The sequence below is a fragment of the Dendrobates tinctorius genome, unplaced genomic scaffold (genome assembly GCF_039654945.1).
Source record: "Dendrobates tinctorius isolate UK_male_01 unplaced genomic scaffold, ASM3965494v1 ptg000125l, whole genome shotgun sequence".
NCBI classification, from domain to species: domain Eukaryota; kingdom Metazoa; phylum Chordata; class Amphibia; order Anura; family Dendrobatidae; genus Dendrobates; species Dendrobates tinctorius.
The window spans coordinates 20,295,737-20,313,450 of record NW_027361793.1 but is presented as its reverse complement, the minus strand read 5'-3'; the positions used below and the strand labels follow the sequence as shown (position 1 = coordinate 20,313,450).

The window sequence follows — 17,714 nt, the reverse complement described above, 5'->3', positions numbered from 1 at the left end:
TTTTTCCTGAGTACGCTGATACCCCATATATGCAGGTAAACCACTGTTTGGGCGCAAAGCAGAGCTCGGAAGGGAATGAGCACTGTTTGACTTTTCAATGCAAAATTGGCTGGATTTGACATCAGACGCCATGTCGCGTTTGGAGAGCCTAAACAGTGGAAACCCCCCCACAAATTACACCATTTTGGAAAGTAGTCCCCCTAGGGAACTTATCTTTATTGTGTGGTGAGCACTTTGAACACCCAAGTGCTTCACAGAAGTTTATAACGTAGAGCAGTAAAATTAAAAATCATATTTTTTTTCACAAAAATGATCTTTTCACCCTCAATTTTTTATTTTCCCAACAGTAATAGGAGAAATTGGACCCCAAAAGTTGTTGTCCAATTTGTCCTGAGTACGCTGATACCCCATATGTGGGAATAAACTACTGTTTGTTTCTAATAGATGCACTTTTTCTGGGCAGCTGCGGGCTGCTATTTTTAGGCTGGGGGCCTATATCAATGTCCCCTTACCAGCATGAGAATACCAGCCACCAGCTGTGAGCTTTAGCAAGGATGGTTCTCAAAAATAGGGGGGACCCCACACCGGATTTCTTAAATTATTTAAATAATTTAAAAAAAACAGCATGGGGACCCCTCTATTCCTGATAACTAACCTTGCTGAAGCTGACAGCTGAGAATTGCAGCCCCCAGCTGTGAGTTTTGCCTAGCTGGATATAGAAAGTACAGGGGAACCCACGTCGTTTTTTTCATTAATTTATTTATTTATAGCAAAGGAAGCGGATGATGAATACCCCCATCAGCCACTCCTGCTGTCACTGTTATTAGCAGCAGCAGGGGTAGGCTGAGGGGAATAATAGTCCCATCAGCCACTGCCTGCTGCCTCTTTTATTACTTAAATGTAACTCTCATCTTTCTTCCCTGCTCGCACCGATCACTGGCAGAGCAGGGGAGAATGATGAGAGCCGCGTTCGGCACCCAGCGCTGGAGAACGGCGCTTACTGCACCACTTCTTCCCTGGTGCCCGTCCATGTGGCACTGATGCGGCACACGGTTGCCACACGCATTACACACATGGACACTGACATCTCCGGTACCGAAAATATCAGCGCTGAACTGACACAGGGAGACTTCCTGACATGCACTGCGCATGATCAGCAAGTTTCCTAGCTCTGGTGAGCCGGATGTTATCATGACGACATCCACTCACCACGTCAACGATCGGGACCCCGCGTCATGCCGTGGGGTCTCCGATCCAAAAGCAAAAGCAGAGGGGCTGTCAGCCCTGCGCCAGCTCCCGGAATGCTGCGATCTTGTTTGAGCACAGTATTTTGGAGGTTTAAGTGCCGGGAGCGATCTGTGACCTTCTCCTGTGAGAATCAGCTGACACTCGGCCACGCACCCCCTGTGTGCGCAGCCGATCGCGATGACATAATATTCCGTCCATGGTTAAATTGGCCCAGGGCACATGGACGGAATATTACGTCCAATGTCAGAAAGAGGTTAAAAACGTCAGCTCGGCATGCGAAAAAATAAGCCCTCTCGGAACCAGAGATCACGAAAAACTCTACGGGTATTGAAAAATGACGCAATTTTTTTTTTTTAACAATCGTTGGAATTTTTTTCACAACTTACCATAAATAAAAAAGAACCTTGACATGTTTGGGGTCAATGAACTTGTAATGACCTGGAGAATCATAATGGCAGGTCAGTTGTAGCATTTAGTGTACATGGTAAAGAAAAAAAAAAGAAAAAGCCTCAACTGTGTGATTGTACTTCTTTTGCAATTTCACAGCACTTGGAATTTTTTTTCCCATTTTCCAGTACACGAAATCTTAAAACCAATGGTGTTGTTCAAACGTACAACTTGTCCTTCAAAAAACAAGCCCTCACATAGACATATTGATCGAAAAATAACAAATAAATGGCACTGGGAAGAAGGGAAGCAAAAAACGAAAATACCTACGGGGGTTAAAATAATCTCGGAAGGCAGATTCTCATGCAACAGGGTCTGGCTCATAGTCCTGAACAGGTAATGTGCAGATAAAAAAAACATGGATTTCTCTGGAATAAGATATCAAATCACATATCAAAGTGTCAGTCCAAAAATAATAAATATCCGGCACTGTTGCGTGTGAAATTACCCCAATATCTGCACATGTAGTTTCACATCCACATCAAATACATCAACTTAATCCCATTTAGAATGGGTGCTCAATCCCATAATGAAGAAAGAGTTCAATATGACAAGAAAAAGAGCAGGATTGGCACTCACCGTTCATATGATTCAAAATGCTTTATTTCACATAAAACCAGGCATCGGCATAGGCACGGGAATAATGTGCTGGAAGACGGACTTTTTCTTGTCATATCAAAGTGTCATTTTATTCAGCTTCCTATGGCCTTACAGGCCCATATAGACAGCTTAGGAGGGTTGATACTGACACATGCCCTTTAACATCTCGTTATTGGCACAAATGAATAGCTATATATATGTACATGAAAACATGGATATGAACCAATAAGCTTCGGAAAGGAGAAAGTAAGAAATATAAATAACATGTCTATACGAGTATACACTATATTATCGCAAATATCATTTGTTATAACCAGCCTGGAATGTGTAAAACAGGGATTATACTAGTAGCTCGCTGCTATTGCATTTTGCAAAATTACAAGAAACAAACAAATGGGATAATGGCATACATTTAAAAGACATCACATTGATTCCTTCACATAAATACACTACATAAAATTACCTGGGCATGTTCCATGAAATCATTAAAGCCTCCAAGTAGTAATCCCTTGCTTCCACAATCTAACAGCTCTCTCCATATTATAGGAGAGCGGTTGTGCTTCCATCCATTTTTTACACATAAGTCCGCCAGCCACTCCTACAGAATCAGGGGATAAAACACCGGCCATCAAATGCTCTAATCTCAGGATTTCTTCTATTACTTTTTGTACAGATAATAAGACTTGAGTCACACTTTCAGTTTTTGCAGCCTGAAATATTTGTTTTTTAGGGTAAAAGTATTCCATACTCATTTTTGGCAAAAGTGGGATATCATCGAGGCCACTGGAAACCTCTCAATCCCAGCTACCGATCACTAACCAAACATGGAAAACGATGAATAAATCAAAAGATTATTTTCTGATTATTAATTTCAAAGACCCATCTTAAATCTCCATTCCAGCAAAAATATACAAAATTTCAGTTCAACATCTTCACTGATAATTACCAAAGACTTACAGTCCATTCACAGCTGACATGACGAGTGTTTTCGGCACTGAACTACACACCTGGACGTATCGGAGGAGTGCCGAAACAATCATCAGTATGGTTTATATCGGATCACTTTTTTGGGTAATTTTGACTTTCATTTTATGTAACTAACAAGCTATAGGAAACCTCCCATATTCCAATCTATTATTGCCTGTGCATACAGAAGTAATAGACATTTGCACAGGATTGCCCTGTGTGCCTCCAGGAAAAAATACCATGAACCCCAGCATTTACGGGCTGATGGAGGCCTTACAGGGAGTGTTACCATCTTTGGTCACATCAAGTAGAAGCCATGAGAACTACTTCATCCGTCATCTTGGTAATGTGCTACATACCTCACCTCGCGGCTCTGAAAGCGGCAGTGCGGGGGGTTAGTAATGACGTAAACCTCAGCACCGAAGAACACTTGATATGGCAAGGAAGAGTGTGATGGGTGTGATGTACGCCACATGGCGCCTATTAAACAATCAACATGACCTTTTTGCACCCTAATGGGTGCACAATGTCCGCCACCTAATGGCAGTGTAATGTAGAATTCACCGCACATTTTGTCCATATGGTGATGCAAAAAAAGGAAATTTATTGTATTCAATGACAACAACAGAAGAAAGGTTGAATGAGCACAAAAAATTGAGCAACTGTGTTCACCTGAATAAAGTCGCTCAATTTTTTGTGCTCTATCAACCTTTCTTCTGTTTTTGTCAACGAATACAATAAATTTCCTTTTGGGCATCACCATATGGACAGATAATTCTACATTATATGGTCTTAGGATCTGTGGGCCCATTACATCAGCACCTCGCCTCAGCATAGAGGGCAGGCCAAATATCACTTCTTACCTAATGGAAGTGAACGGCACTCTATCAGAATCCCTGTCCATCTCCTGGTCAGCGCCAGTAATCACATCGTAGACGGCTCCTGGTGTGTCCCATCCTGACTGCTAATCTCATACCTGACCCTACTCTTATATTACTTCTATGCAGTTTACCTATTGGATGATTTCCTGCACTTGACCCTTAACTGTGTGCCCTGGACTTGACCCTTAACTGTGTGCCCTTTCTGTTGTCTTTGTTTTTGGTCATTTTGGCATTAAACCCCGGGTATCCTCCTGGCCTCATCCCAGTTAATCATTACACTGCCAATTCGTTGCACCGGCCACTAGCTACTCACAAGTCAGGGGTCTCTTCAGGGAAGGGCAGATCCTTGTATAAGGGCTAGAAGGTGAAAATCAGAGAATTCTTATAAGACCCAGTAGATGGAGTGTCTTGTGGAAAGTCTGTGTATGGGAACCCGGTTAAGAGTTGCCAGATTGCATCTTAATGTACATACATATCATGAAAAGCCAAAAAAAGGACTTGAAGGGGGTCTTCCACTTAATGAAATTCCATGATGTGTACAATATTGGTGGGGGTCCGTCATGATTCAGCTTTTACCATCTCTGTCCGTATATAACAGGTTTACAGGGGAGAAGACCACCATACGGTTTGAAGACTGCTCCCAAACACTGCAGATCAGCTCCTGACTATGTGAATGCGTCATCACAGTACTCCCTATCTGCTGTGCATTTGGCTGAAGATTTGTATACCATTTCTACAGAGAAAACTGTGTAACTGGTGCAGAATGCCATTCTAAATGAATACTGACTTAAACAGAGGGATCTCAGGGATCTCATACCTCCCAGGTATCAGGATGTTGTGTAATTTTGTGTATCCGGAAGTTTGGCAGGTTTTTCTGAAGGTAATCTGCTAGCACTTCAGCTTTGGCATAGTAGGGACAGTCTGCCCTTCCTGTAAATAAAGAAATAAATACATAATAGAAGAGTGAGAACCCAACAAGAGATGCTTATAACGTTATAAATGGGCCTCGTAGTCCAGACCAAGTCAGCCATTAATCTGTGAGCTCCATGATATAGTGGAAGAGACCCTGATTCCAACATAATGTCACTTACTGAGCTATGTTTTTCTATTTTCAATACAATCAGTTTTATCAGCAATACATTATCACCACATGACAACTGACCTTGTGCTTCTAGTCCAGCCATACCCCCAATTCTGTTAGCAGCTTTCTGTCACTATATCACTGGAATCAGGATCTCTTACCCTACCCCATGCTTTTGTCAGACTATAAATCAAAAAACTGCTGACATATTCCCTTCAAATACAAAAAGATGTTACAGACAGGAGGTATGTCCCAAAGAGAACAAAAATATTTAAAGGGTTTGCTCCAAGATATGAAGTTATTCCCCATGCACATTAATGCGCTCCGCTACAGCAGACACTCCCATAAAGAATGAATAGAGCGGAGGTGTGGAGGTCACCTCTACTCCATTCAGACAGTTCTCGTTCTTGATGCTACTGGGGGTCCAAGAAGAAGGAACACCGCATGTTTCAATTTTCCCAATGATTTGAATGATTAACTCCTTCACCCCCAAGGGTGGTTTGCACGTTCATGACCGGGCCAATTTTTACAATTCTGACCACTGTACCTTTATGAGGTCATAACTCTGGAATGCTTCTATGGATCCCGGTGATTCTGACATTGTTTTCTCGTGACATATTGTACTTCATGTTAGTGGTAAAATTTCATTCAAATAACTTGCGTTTATTTGTGAAAAAAACGGAAATTTGGCAAAAATTTTGAAAATTTCGCAATTTTCCAACTTTGAATTTTTATGCCCTTAAATCACAGAGATACGGCACACAAAAAACTTGATAACTAACATTTCCCACATGTTTACTTTACATCAGCACAATTTTGGAACCAAAATTTTTTTTTGTTAGGAAGTTATAAGGGTTAAAAGCTGACCAGCGATTTCTCATTTTTACAACACCATTTTATTTTTAGGACCACATCACATTTGAAGCCACTTTGAGGGGTCTATATGATAGAAAATACCCAAAAGTGACACCATTCTAAAAACTGCACCCCTTAAGGTGCTCAAAACCACATTCAAGAAGTTTATTAACCCTTTAGGTGCGTCACAGGAATTTTTTTGAATATTTAAAAAAAAATGAACATCTAACTTTTTTCACAAAAAAAATACTTCAGGTTCAATTTTTTTTATTTTACCAAGGGTAACAGGAGAAATTGGACTGCAAAAGTTATTGTGCAATTTGTCCTGAGTACGCTGATACCTGATTTGTGGGGGGGAACGACTGTTTCGGCGCATGGCAGAGCTCAGAATGGAAGGAGCGCCGTTTGACTTTTTCAATGCAAAATTGGCTGGAATTCAGATCGGACGCCATGTCACGTTTGGAGAGTCCCTGATGTACCTAAACAGTGGAAACCCCCTACAAGTGACCCCATTTTGGAAACTAGACCCCCCAAGGAACTTATCTAGATATGTGGTGAGAACTTTGAACCCACAAGGGCTTTACAGAAGTTTATAACGTACAGCGGTACAATTAAAAAATCATATTTTTTCCACAAAAATGATCTTTTCACCCCAATTTTTATTTTCCCAAGGGTAACAGGACCCTAAAAGTTATTGTGCAATTTGTCCTGAGTATGCTGATACCCGACATGTGGGGGTAAACCACTATTTGGGCGCATGGCAGAGCTCGGAAGGGAAGCAGCGCCATTTGACGTTTTTGGCTGGAATTGAGATCGGACATCATGTCGCGATTGGAAAACCCCTGATGTACCAAAACAGTGGAAACCCCCCACAAATGACACCATTTTGGAAACTAGACCCCCTAAGGAACTTATCTAGATGTGTGGTGAGAACTTTGAACCCCCAAGGGCTTCACAGAAGTTTATAACATAAAGCCGTACAATTAAAAAATCACATTTTTTCCACAAAAATGATCTTTTCACCCTCAATTCTTATTTTTCCAAGGGTAACAGCACCCTAAAAGTTATTGTGCAATTTGTCCTGAGTACGCTGATACCCCACATGTGGGGGTAAACCACTATTTAGGCGCATGGCAGAGCTCGGAAGGGAAGCAGCGCTATTTGACGTTTTTGGCTGGAATTGAGATCGGACACCATGTCGCGATTGGAAAACCCCTGATGTACCTAAACAGTGGAAACCCCCCACAAATGACACCATTTTGGAAACTAGACCCCCTAAGGAACTTATCTAGATGTGTGGTGAGAACTTTGAACCCCCAAGGGCTTCACAGAAGTTTATAACATAAAGCCGTACAATTAAAAAATCATATTTTTTCCACAAAAATGATCTTTTCACCCGCAATTCTTATTTTTCCAAGGGTAACAGCACCCTAAAAGTTATTGTGAAATTTGTCCTGAGTACGCTGATACCCCACATGTGGGGGTAAACCACTATTTGGGCGCATGGCAGAGCTCGGAAGGGAAGCAGCGCCATTTGACGTTTTTGGCTGGAATTGAGATCGGACACCATGTCGCGATTGGAAAACCCCTGATGTACCTAAACAGTGGAAACCCCCCACAAATGACACCATTTTGTAAACTAGACCCCCCAAGGAACTTATCTAGATGTGAGGTGAGCACTTTGAACCCCCCAGTGCTTCACAGAAGTTTATAACGCCCGGGCGTGAAAATAAAAAATTCGTATTTTTTCCACAAACATGATCTTTTAGTCACCATTTTTTTATTTTCCCAAGGGTAACAGGAGAAATTGGACCCCAAAAGTTGTTGTCCAATTTGTCCTGCGTATGCTGATACCCCATATGTGGGAGAAAACTACTGTATGGGAACACGTCGGGGATCGGAAGGGAAGTAGTGACGTTTTGGAATGCAGACTTTGATGGAATGGTCTGCAGGTGTCATGCTGCCTTTGGAGAGCCCCTAATGTACCTAAACAGTGGAAACTCCCCACAAATGACCCCATTTTGAAAACTAGACCCCTAAGGAACTTATCTAGATGTGAGGTGAGCACTTTGAACCCCCAAGGGCTTCACAGAAGTTTATAATGCCAGGGCATGAAAATAAAAAAATCGTATTTTTTCCACAAACATGATCAATTATTCCCCAATTTTTTTTTATTATCCCAAGGGTAACAGGAGAAATTGAACCCCAAAAGTTGTTGTCCAATTTGTCCTGAGTAAGCTGACACCCCATATGTGGGAGAAAACTAATGTATGGACACATGTCAGGGCTCGGAAGGGAAGTAGTGACGTTTTGGAATGCAGACATTGATGGAATGGTCTGCGGGTGTCATGTTGCCTTTGGAGAGCCCCTAATGTACCTAAACATTGGAAACCCCCCACAAATGACCCCATTTTGTAAACTAGACCCCCCAAGGAACTTATCTAGATGTGTGGTGAGCACTTTGAACCCCCCAGTGCTTCACAGAAGTTTATAACGCCCGGGCGTGAAAATAAAAAATTCGTATTTTTTCCACAAACATGATCTTTTAGTCACCATTTTTTTTATTTTCCCAAGGGTAACAGGAGAAATTGGACCCCAAAAGTTGTTGTCCAATTTGTCCTGAGTATGCTGATACCCCATGTGTGGGAGAAAACTACTGTATGGGAACACATCGGGGATCGGAAGGGAAGTAGTGACGTTTTGGAATGCAGACATTGATGGAATGGTCTGTGGGTGTCATGTTGCCTTTGGAGAGCCCCTAATGTACCTAAACAGTGGAAACTCCCCACAAATGACCCCATTTTGAAAACTAGACCCCTAAGGAACTTATCTAGATGTGAGGTGAGCACTTTGAACCCCCAAGGGCTTCACAGAAGTTTATAATGCCAGGGCATGAAAATAAAAAAATCGTATTTTTTCCACAAACATGATCAATTAGTCCCCAATTTTTTTATTTTCCCAAGGGTAACAGGAGAAATTGAACCCCAAAAGTTGTTGTCCAATTTGTCCTGAGTACGCTGACACCCCATATGTGGGAGAAAACTACTGTATGGACACATGTCAGGGCTCGGAAGGGAAGTAGTGACGTTTTGGAATGCAGACTTTGATGGAATGGTCTGCAGGTGTCATGTTGCCTTTGGAGAGCCCCTAATGTACCTAAACAGTGGAAATACCCACAAATGACCCCATTTTGGAAACGAGAACCCCTAAGGAACTTATCTAGATGTGTGGTGAGCACTTTGAACCCCCAAGGGCTTCACAGAAGTTTATAATGCCCGGGCATGAAAATAAAAAAATCGTATTTTTTCCACAAACATGATCAATTAGTCCCCAATTTTTTCATTTTCCCAAGGGTAACAGGAGAAATTGGACCGCAAAAGTTGTTGTCCAATTTGTCATGAGTACGCTGACACCCCATATGTGGGAGAAAACTACTGTAAAGACACACACCGGGGCTTGGAAGGGAAGCAGTGCCATTTTGGAATGCAGACTTTGATGGAATGGTCTGTGGGTGTCATGTGCGTTTGGAGAGCCCCTGATGTACCTAAACTATTGAAACTCCCAACAAGTGACCCTATTTTGGACACTAGACCCCCCCAGGGAACTTATCTAGATGTGTGGTGAGCACTTTGAACCCCCAAGTGCTTCACAGAAGTTTATAACGCTCGGACATGAAAATAAAAAAATCATTTTTTTCCACAAAAATGATATTTTTGCCCCCAATTTTTTATTTTCCTAAGGGTAACAGGAGAAATTGGACCCCAAAAATTGTTTTGCAATTTGTCCTGAGTAGGTTGATACCCTACATGTGGGGGTAAAACACTGTTTGGGCGCATGGCAGAGCTTGGAAGGGAAGGAGCACCATATGACTTTTTCAACTCAGAATTGGCTGGAATTGAGATCAGACGCAATGTTGCATTTGGAGAGCCCCTGATGTGCCCAAACAGTGGAAACCCCCAATTCTAACTCCAACCCGAACCCCAACACACCCCTAACCCTAATCTCAGCCTTAACCCTAGCCCTAACCCAAGCCCTAACCCTAGCCCTAACCCTAGCCCTAACCCTAATGGAAAAATGGAAATAAATACATTTTTTTAATTTTATTATTTTTCCCTAACTAAGGGGGTGATAACGGGGGGTTTGATTTACTATTTATGGCGGTTTTTATTTTTGGCAGCTGTCGCACGCTAAAAGACGCTTTTTATTGTAAAAATAGTTTTTGCATCACCACATATTGAGAGCTATAATTTTTCTGTATTTTGACCCACCGAGTCATGTGAGGTCTTATTTTTTGTGGGACGAGTTTACGTTTTTACATTTTTTGATCGCTTTTTATTCCGATTTTTGGGACGCAGAATGAACAAAAACCAGCGTTTCATGAATTTCTTTTGGGGGAGTGCGTTTACACCGTTCCGCGTGCGGTAAAATTGATAAAGCGGTTTTATTCTTCGGGTCAGTACGGTTACAGCGATACCTCATTTACGTCGTTTTTTTATGTTTTGTCGGTTTTATGCAATGAAAACTATTTTATATAAAAAATAATTATTTTTGCATCGCTTTATTCTGCGAGCTATAACTTTTTTATTTTTTCGCTGATGATGCTGTGTGGCGGCTCGTTTTTTGTGGGACAAGATGACGTTTTCAGTGGTACCATGGATATTTATATGCGTCTTTTTGATCGTGCGTTATTACACTTTTTGTTTGGCGGTATGATAATAAATCATAATTTTTTGCTTCGTTTTTTATTTTTATTTTTTAAGGGGTTCGCTAAAGGGGTTAACTAATGGGACAGTTTTATAGGGCAGGTCGTTACGGACGCGGCGATACCTAATATGTGTACTTTTATTGTTTTGGTTTTTTTTTATTTTCAAAAAATGAATTTATTGGGGAATATTTTTTTTTTTTTTACTAATTTATTTGGCGATTTTTTTAAAATTATTTTTACACTTTTTTTTATTTTTTTTACTTTATTACATAGTCCCAGGTGGGACATCACTGTCCTGTGACAGATCGCTGATCTGTCACATCACAGATCACTGTGACAGATCAGCAATCTGTCACAGGCATTGAAGACTTCCTCTTGCCTGCGCTTTGCAGGCACTGAGGAAGCCAGCTTCCTCCAGGCCCCCGTCGCCATCTTGGATTCGGGGGCCTGGAGGAAAGGAGTCCTCCGCAGCAGCGCTGCACATTGCGCTGCCGTGGGGGGCTCAGGGAAGCACGGAGGGAGCCCCCTCCCTGCCGATGCTTCCCTTTAACTCCCGGTACACCGCGATCATGTTTGATCGCGGTGTGCAAGGGGTTAACGTGTCGAGGGCGGTCCGTGACCGCCCCTGACACATAGTGCCGGGTGTCAGCTGTGATAATCAGCTGACACCCGGCCGCGATCAGCGGCGCTCACCACGTGGGCGCCTCTGATCGCGGTAGACGTACTATCCCGTCCATGGGCAAAGGGGCCCGGGTCCCATGGACGGGATAGTACGTCGGATGTCAGGAAGGGGTTAAAGTCAGAATCCTGAACAATTCAAGTTCTATCTCTCACCACATTTGTTGTAGATTTTGCTTTGGGCTGGTAATGACTCACATACAGGTGCTTCTCATAAAATTAGAATATCAAGAAGTTACTTTATTTCAGTTCTTCAATACAAAAAGTGAGTGCATTTACTGAACATAATGTACATTTCAGTAGGCCAACATTTCAGATTTTAAAATCATTTTTCAGGCTGGTGATATAAAGTATTCTAATTTACTGAGATAATGTCTTTTGGGTTTTCATTGGCTGTAAGCCATAATCATCAACATTAACAGAAATAATCACTTAAAATAGATCACTCTGTAAAGACTCTATATAATACACGAGTTTCACTTTTTGTATTGAAGAACTGAAATAAATTAACTTTTTGATGATATTCTAATTTTGTGAGAAGCACCTGTACATGTTAATACAGAAAAAGTGTCAGTTCCACATATTCAGGTGGTGGAAAGGGTGGCAGCAAGCCTCTAGAAAAGATGTGTCTCTCCCTTCTGGTAATAGAGGGATGAAAAGTTCAAAAAGTTAAAAGGGGTTGTCTAGTCAAAATATTGATGATCGATCCCTAGGAAATGTCATTAATGTCACATGGGTGGTGTTTAAAACTGGGAACCTCATACCGATCAGCGGTTATAAGATCTGGTGACGGCTGCATGAAAACACTGAACCCAATTCAACATGTAGTGGCAGCTGCCGGGTACTACAGATCAGCGCCTACTCTTTTTAATTAGATCTGATATGCAGTTCTTGGCAGAGGCGGCTACATATTGAATGGAGATGTACAATGCAACTCTGTTCAATGTTCACATCCAACCTCCACCGTTCTGAGATTGATTACCTATCCAAAAAATATTCCTAAGAATATCAATATCATGTGCCAGGAGAAACCCTTTGTGACTGCTGCATACCAGGTGCGCTCTGCATCAGGCAGGTGCTGGCTGTGTTATACCACTGGTATTTTCCTATAACAACTGTGAATAGAGCTAGGGCCAATCGCTGCGGTATAACCATTTAGATGCCACTGTCTATCACTGACAAATGATCGGGTTGCCAGTTAGCTGAACATCAAGGTTGCCATGATGTGTTGCCATAGCAAACCCCCCATCACTGCTATCTTGGTACTCCTGTGGACTGTCAGACACAGACAACAGCCACTGTGCAAGAACAGTATAAGGGCTTTTTGTAATCAAATAGCTCATCATAATGCACAGTTTTACATATTTTAGAGGTGAAAATAGGCCCCCAAAGCTCTTGGGCCCCAGTGCGGCAGCACAGGCTGTTCTAATGATATGTCTGCCCTTGTTCCTATGAGGTCCTTCCCATGGCAGGGCTTCACAGATTGTGATGTGGCACGCCTGAGGCTAAGTCGCCACAGAGGTACTGCACCTCCTCCTGAGGTGTGGTGCCCCACCATCCAGGTAAGGTGGAAACACCTGACCACACTCCAACACCTGCACCCCACACCACAAATTAGTGTAGCAAAGCACCATCGGCGGATCCCTGCTTGGAGTATAGCAAAGCACCCCTTGGTGGCTCTCTGTTTGGAACACGAAACATGCTGGGAGGTGGGTGGAGTTTAGTTCGCACCAAAAGAGCGGGAAGAGTTGAGTCAGTCAGTCTTTCATTCAGTGAGTGAGTGAAGATGTAGAAACCACTGGAGCCATAGGCGGAGGAGGACATGATTGGGGATGGGTAGACCTTTACTCCTGCCGTTTTTTTGGTATAGTGGTATAGATTTTAAGCAAGAGTGATGTTGCTTTCAGAGGAAGAAGCTCAGTATGTCTGTGCCTGGGGGGTTACTGTGAGGAGGGTGGGGCTTATATAGAACAGGAAATCTGTCTCTCTCCCTCTTTCATGCACAGGATGAACAGGAGGAAGCATGTCTGCAGCTTCAGGGAGTATAATACTGGGGTTATCACCTCACATGACAGATGATAGTGTAGTAGGGGGCCGGGCTCGGGGGGTGGACCACTGCTTACCAGACGAGGCAAAGACAAGATGGAGACAGCTTCCACTTGTAACAGTTCCGGATTTATTTGTCGTCCTCCTGACGACCACCAAACACGCACCGCACCTTCTTTACACCACTGTATCGCCAGGCCCGGGTACCTATTCTTCAGCTCCAGTCACAGTAACGCACCTCGCGGATCTTTCACTGGGGGCTGTCTTAGACCAATCTACCCCCAGCGCTTCACCTGCTCGAGATCGTCTTCCAATCGGTACCCACGGGGCCTCGTTTGTCTTGCGGTACGTCAAATCAGGGTCTCCCCCATGGCTTCCTCTTCTCCTTGCCTGTCCTGTTGTCCGTCAGGTCAGGGCCACCTCCCTGATTGTCTCTCCTTTGTCCGTCCCCCTGGCCGAGCTCTTCTCACTTTCTCCGTCTTCTTCTGAGCTCCTCCCAGGACTAAACTCTCCTGGAGCCCCGCCTTCCTCTATTTATCCCCTCTCTCACAGGGGAATTTCCCACCCGGGCTCCTATCTCCCCGCCCCCATGACTAAGCGGATTCCTAAGCCCTAAGCTGATGTTAAGTCGTGCACTACTCTCCCCTGCCATCTTGCGGTCATTTCACGGTACTGCACTACCTTTTCTGTCTTTCCCTGTTGTTACCTTGCTAACCTGTCAATCTCTGTCCCTAGTGCACAAACCGTCCCCTCCTTCTACCAGTCTCGTCTGTCCGTCAAGTCACCTTCCCCACACTCCCCCACCCTTTGTCCATTGTCGTCCCGACAATCGTACGTCCTACCTATGTCGTTCTGAATCTTATCCACAGTCTGTTGTCGGACCAGTCGTTGGGCCACACCCGCCACGGGGACCGAACTAAACCAGGAGCACCATGCTCCAAGCAGCCTACTGCTACCCGCCAGCGCGCACGCCACGTGACAACTTCTTTCGGGTTGGCGAGGTCCACCCGGACTACTCTACGGCGTGTATCTCCCACTGCTCTCCCCTTCCACTACCTTCAACCATTTTTTCCTTTTTGGGGTGTCCGTGGTGTCGGGGATCTGACTTGGGACCAGTGTCTGGTTCAATATCTCTCATCTCCTCGTCCTTCATTAAAAGAGTCATGGTCGGCGTCTTCGTCACAATTACCTCGTACCCGGAACCTATTACATACATTTTTTTTTTTTTTGTTAAACACACTACTTATTAAATCAACTTTAACATAGCGTATATATGATTACCACAATTCTAATAACAATAGGAGTTACTCAACCGGAGTAACCCCCTTTTCTCTCTCTTTTTCCTTTTTCAAACACATTAACACATTTTTCTTTTCCACAACATTTCCCATACAGCTTTCCTAAAATAAAGACTCCCCCTCCCTTTAATGTTAATACTCCCTTTTTCGCATCCCCGATATGTCAGGCAAAACCAAATTCAACAATTATAAAAAAAACATTTTTCCTTTAACCTGGACGCAAACGGTCCTCGTGATCAGCACAACGGTGCAGCGAAGTCCTGACAGTCCGGGCCACCTCCTGATAGCCGGTAGCAGGGGGCCCCACAGCCGTGGAGCTCCCGGGATGTCTCGACTATTCCTGAGCCCTGACTGTTCTTTTTTCCCAGGGCTCAGGGGTCATCTCCCTTCTGAGAGATGAGTCAAAAGGGGTAGAAGGGGCCGAAAGTGGTTCCACGGCGCGTGTTCCGCGCTAGTTCTCTGCTTGGGAACCAGCAGTCCACCACCGATGGCAGCGTGGACGCACTCATCTCTGTCAATGTGGTGGCTTCGCTCCGTCCGGCCCCAGCTCTTGCAGCTCCAACCGCAGGTGAGGGACCGGGGTCGTGGACCAATGAGAAGCGGAGCGGCGAAGCTGGGGCCTGCTAGCGTGATCAGCAGACGGCTCAGCAGAGGCGGCAGAGCCCGATGACCCGGCCGAAGCCGCAATCTGGAACAGGGCCGGAGCAGCCACGGACCTTGATGGGCAGGCCGCAGCTGCGGTATGGCGCACGGCAGAGGCGGCCACGGACATCTGTGAGCAGGCCGCAGCAGGAACCATGAGCGAGGCAGAAGCGGCCGCGGGTGCTGTCGGGTAGGCCGCGGCCGGTGCCGCAATCGAACCAGGGACGGCCGCGGAGCAGGCTGCAACCGGAGTTGCAGATGGGGCCGGAGTAGCGGCCGGCTTCATGGAGGGGGCCGCTGCTGAAAGGGGGAACGCAGCAGCATCGGCCGCGGGCTGGCTCCGGACCGGCGACACCGGACGTGGCGCCGCCGGGTGGTTCGGGGATGGTAGCAGGGGCATCGATCAGCCCGGCGGAGGCCGCCGAATCCTCCGCGGCCGAGCCTCCAGGAGCACAGGAGGCCACGCGGTGCGGCCGGGTGGTGGGGGCCGCTTGCGGAGCCGCCGGCAGAGCGGGGGAACTCTCACCTTCCCCAGCGCTGCGGCCTCCGACACGTCATCCCACGGCTCCTCCCGCAGCCTCCGTTCTTCACCCCGCCGTCCGGCGGGGCTAGCCTCCAGGCTGGGGGATCCCGTGGGGAGGCTCCCTGACGATGTCTTCAGCGTCCGCTCCCGTGGCCCCGCAGTCGCTCCTCTTCTCCGCCTGTTGTCTGGCTTTCGTACCACCCCAGATCCTCCGATGACAAGCAAGGATCCTGAACACAGTCTCCAAATTATAATCCACAGGTCAGCGATTTGTAATCCACAGGCACTTGTAATCCACAGACGAACAGTCCAAGTCCTTCTGGGTTCTTCAAATGCAGGCCTGCCGCGGAAGGTGTCGTATTAGCGGCGGTGATCCTGCCGACTACGCCAAATGTAGTAGGGGCTGGCCGGGCTTGGGGGGTGGACCACTGCTTACCAGACGAGGCAAAGACAAGATGGAGACAGCTTCCACTTGTAACAGTTCCGGATTTATTTGTCATCCTCCTGACGACCACCAAACACGCACCGCAGCTTCTTTACACCAGATTTTGGGAGCTTCAAGGACTCCTACCAGCGTGTTAATATTATTTATACTTTGATGTTTTATTGTATGTTTGTTTTAATAATGGCGTGAATAATAATTAAAAAAAAAAAAAAAAAGGGATCAGTGTATACCCACCAAGTGCTTATTTTATATTACTTAAGATGGCGGATAGCACAGGCCTGAGTGGATTACCTGGAGCCTGGTGGTTGGGGGGGTCCTTGAAGTTGGTTAAATATGGTCTGTGGGATCCAATGGGATATGGTTTTCCTCCTTTTGGAAGTTAATATGGTTCTGGACCTGGTGAAAGGTGGAGGGGAGTTTCGGCAAGAATTTGTCGGATCCCCAGTAAATTCAAGTGAACATTGGAACCCTTGTGGTTATGGTGCTCCAGAGCTAGTGGGGTAACGGCTGGGAGTAATTGTTGGTACATTTTATGTTTGTTAATCACCAGATTTGGGCACTTCAAGGACTCCCCCCAGCGTGTTAATGTTATTTATGCTTTGATGTTTATTTTATGTTTATTTTAATAAGAACATGAATTAAAAATTTTAAAAAAGCAAAAAAAACAGTTATTTGTTTTCCTTTTAGTGGGTCCTTGAAGTTATTTATAAATTGGTCAGTAGGGGTAACCCTATTAAGTATGGACCTCTGGGGTGGGGTTCTTGGAGTTGACGCTGAATCAGCGAAAAGGAATTGGAAGTTAAAATTCCGGACAGTTAAAAATTGTTTAGGTGGATCTGGCTTTTGGTTACGGCTCTGGACGGGGTTTTACCCGGGAGCTTTTGGTGGTTGGACTTCCCAGAATGGGATGTTTGGTGCCCTCGAGCTGGTGGTTTACGGCTGTGGGTAACGTGGAGTTTTAAGTTCTGGTGTTTTTGCAAATATTTAGCCAGAATTTTTTGGGGCTCCAAGAACCCCCCCCCCCAGGTCGTATAAGATTGTGCATTTAATACTTATTGTAAATGTTTATGTTATTTGTTAATAAACTGGCCGCTGACCCCCCTGGGTTTGGAAGGGTAACCATTTCAGGTATGGCACCCTGGTTTTTGAGGGGTAATCATATCAGGTATGGCCCCCTGGTGTTGAGGGTAACCATCTCGTGTATGGCCCCCTGGTGTGGAGGGGATAACCATCTCGTGTATGGCCCCCTGGTGTGGAGGGGGTAACCATCTCGGGTATGGCCTCCTGGTATGGAGGGGT

General features: G+C 44.9%; 1 protein-coding gene across 5 annotated transcripts in view; it reads right to left on the bottom strand.

The window, feature by feature from the left end:
- The window catches only part of MDH1B (malate dehydrogenase 1B), a 301,491-nt gene that overhangs the window by 216,544 nt on the left and 67,233 nt on the right, over nucleotides 1-17,714 (bottom strand). For all 5 annotated transcript variants that reach the window (XM_073541913.1, XM_073541914.1, XM_073541910.1 and 2 more), the window contains exons 2-3: nucleotides 4,960-5,072; nucleotides 2,759-2,893 (exon numbers count right to left, since the gene is read on the bottom strand). In XM_073541913.1, the coding sequence (XP_073398014.1) occupies nucleotides 2,759-2,773 (15 nt within the window). In that variant the 5' untranslated portion in view covers nucleotides 2,774-2,893; nucleotides 4,960-5,072. The remainder of the gene's footprint in view (nucleotides 1-2,758; nucleotides 2,894-4,959; nucleotides 5,073-17,714) is intronic.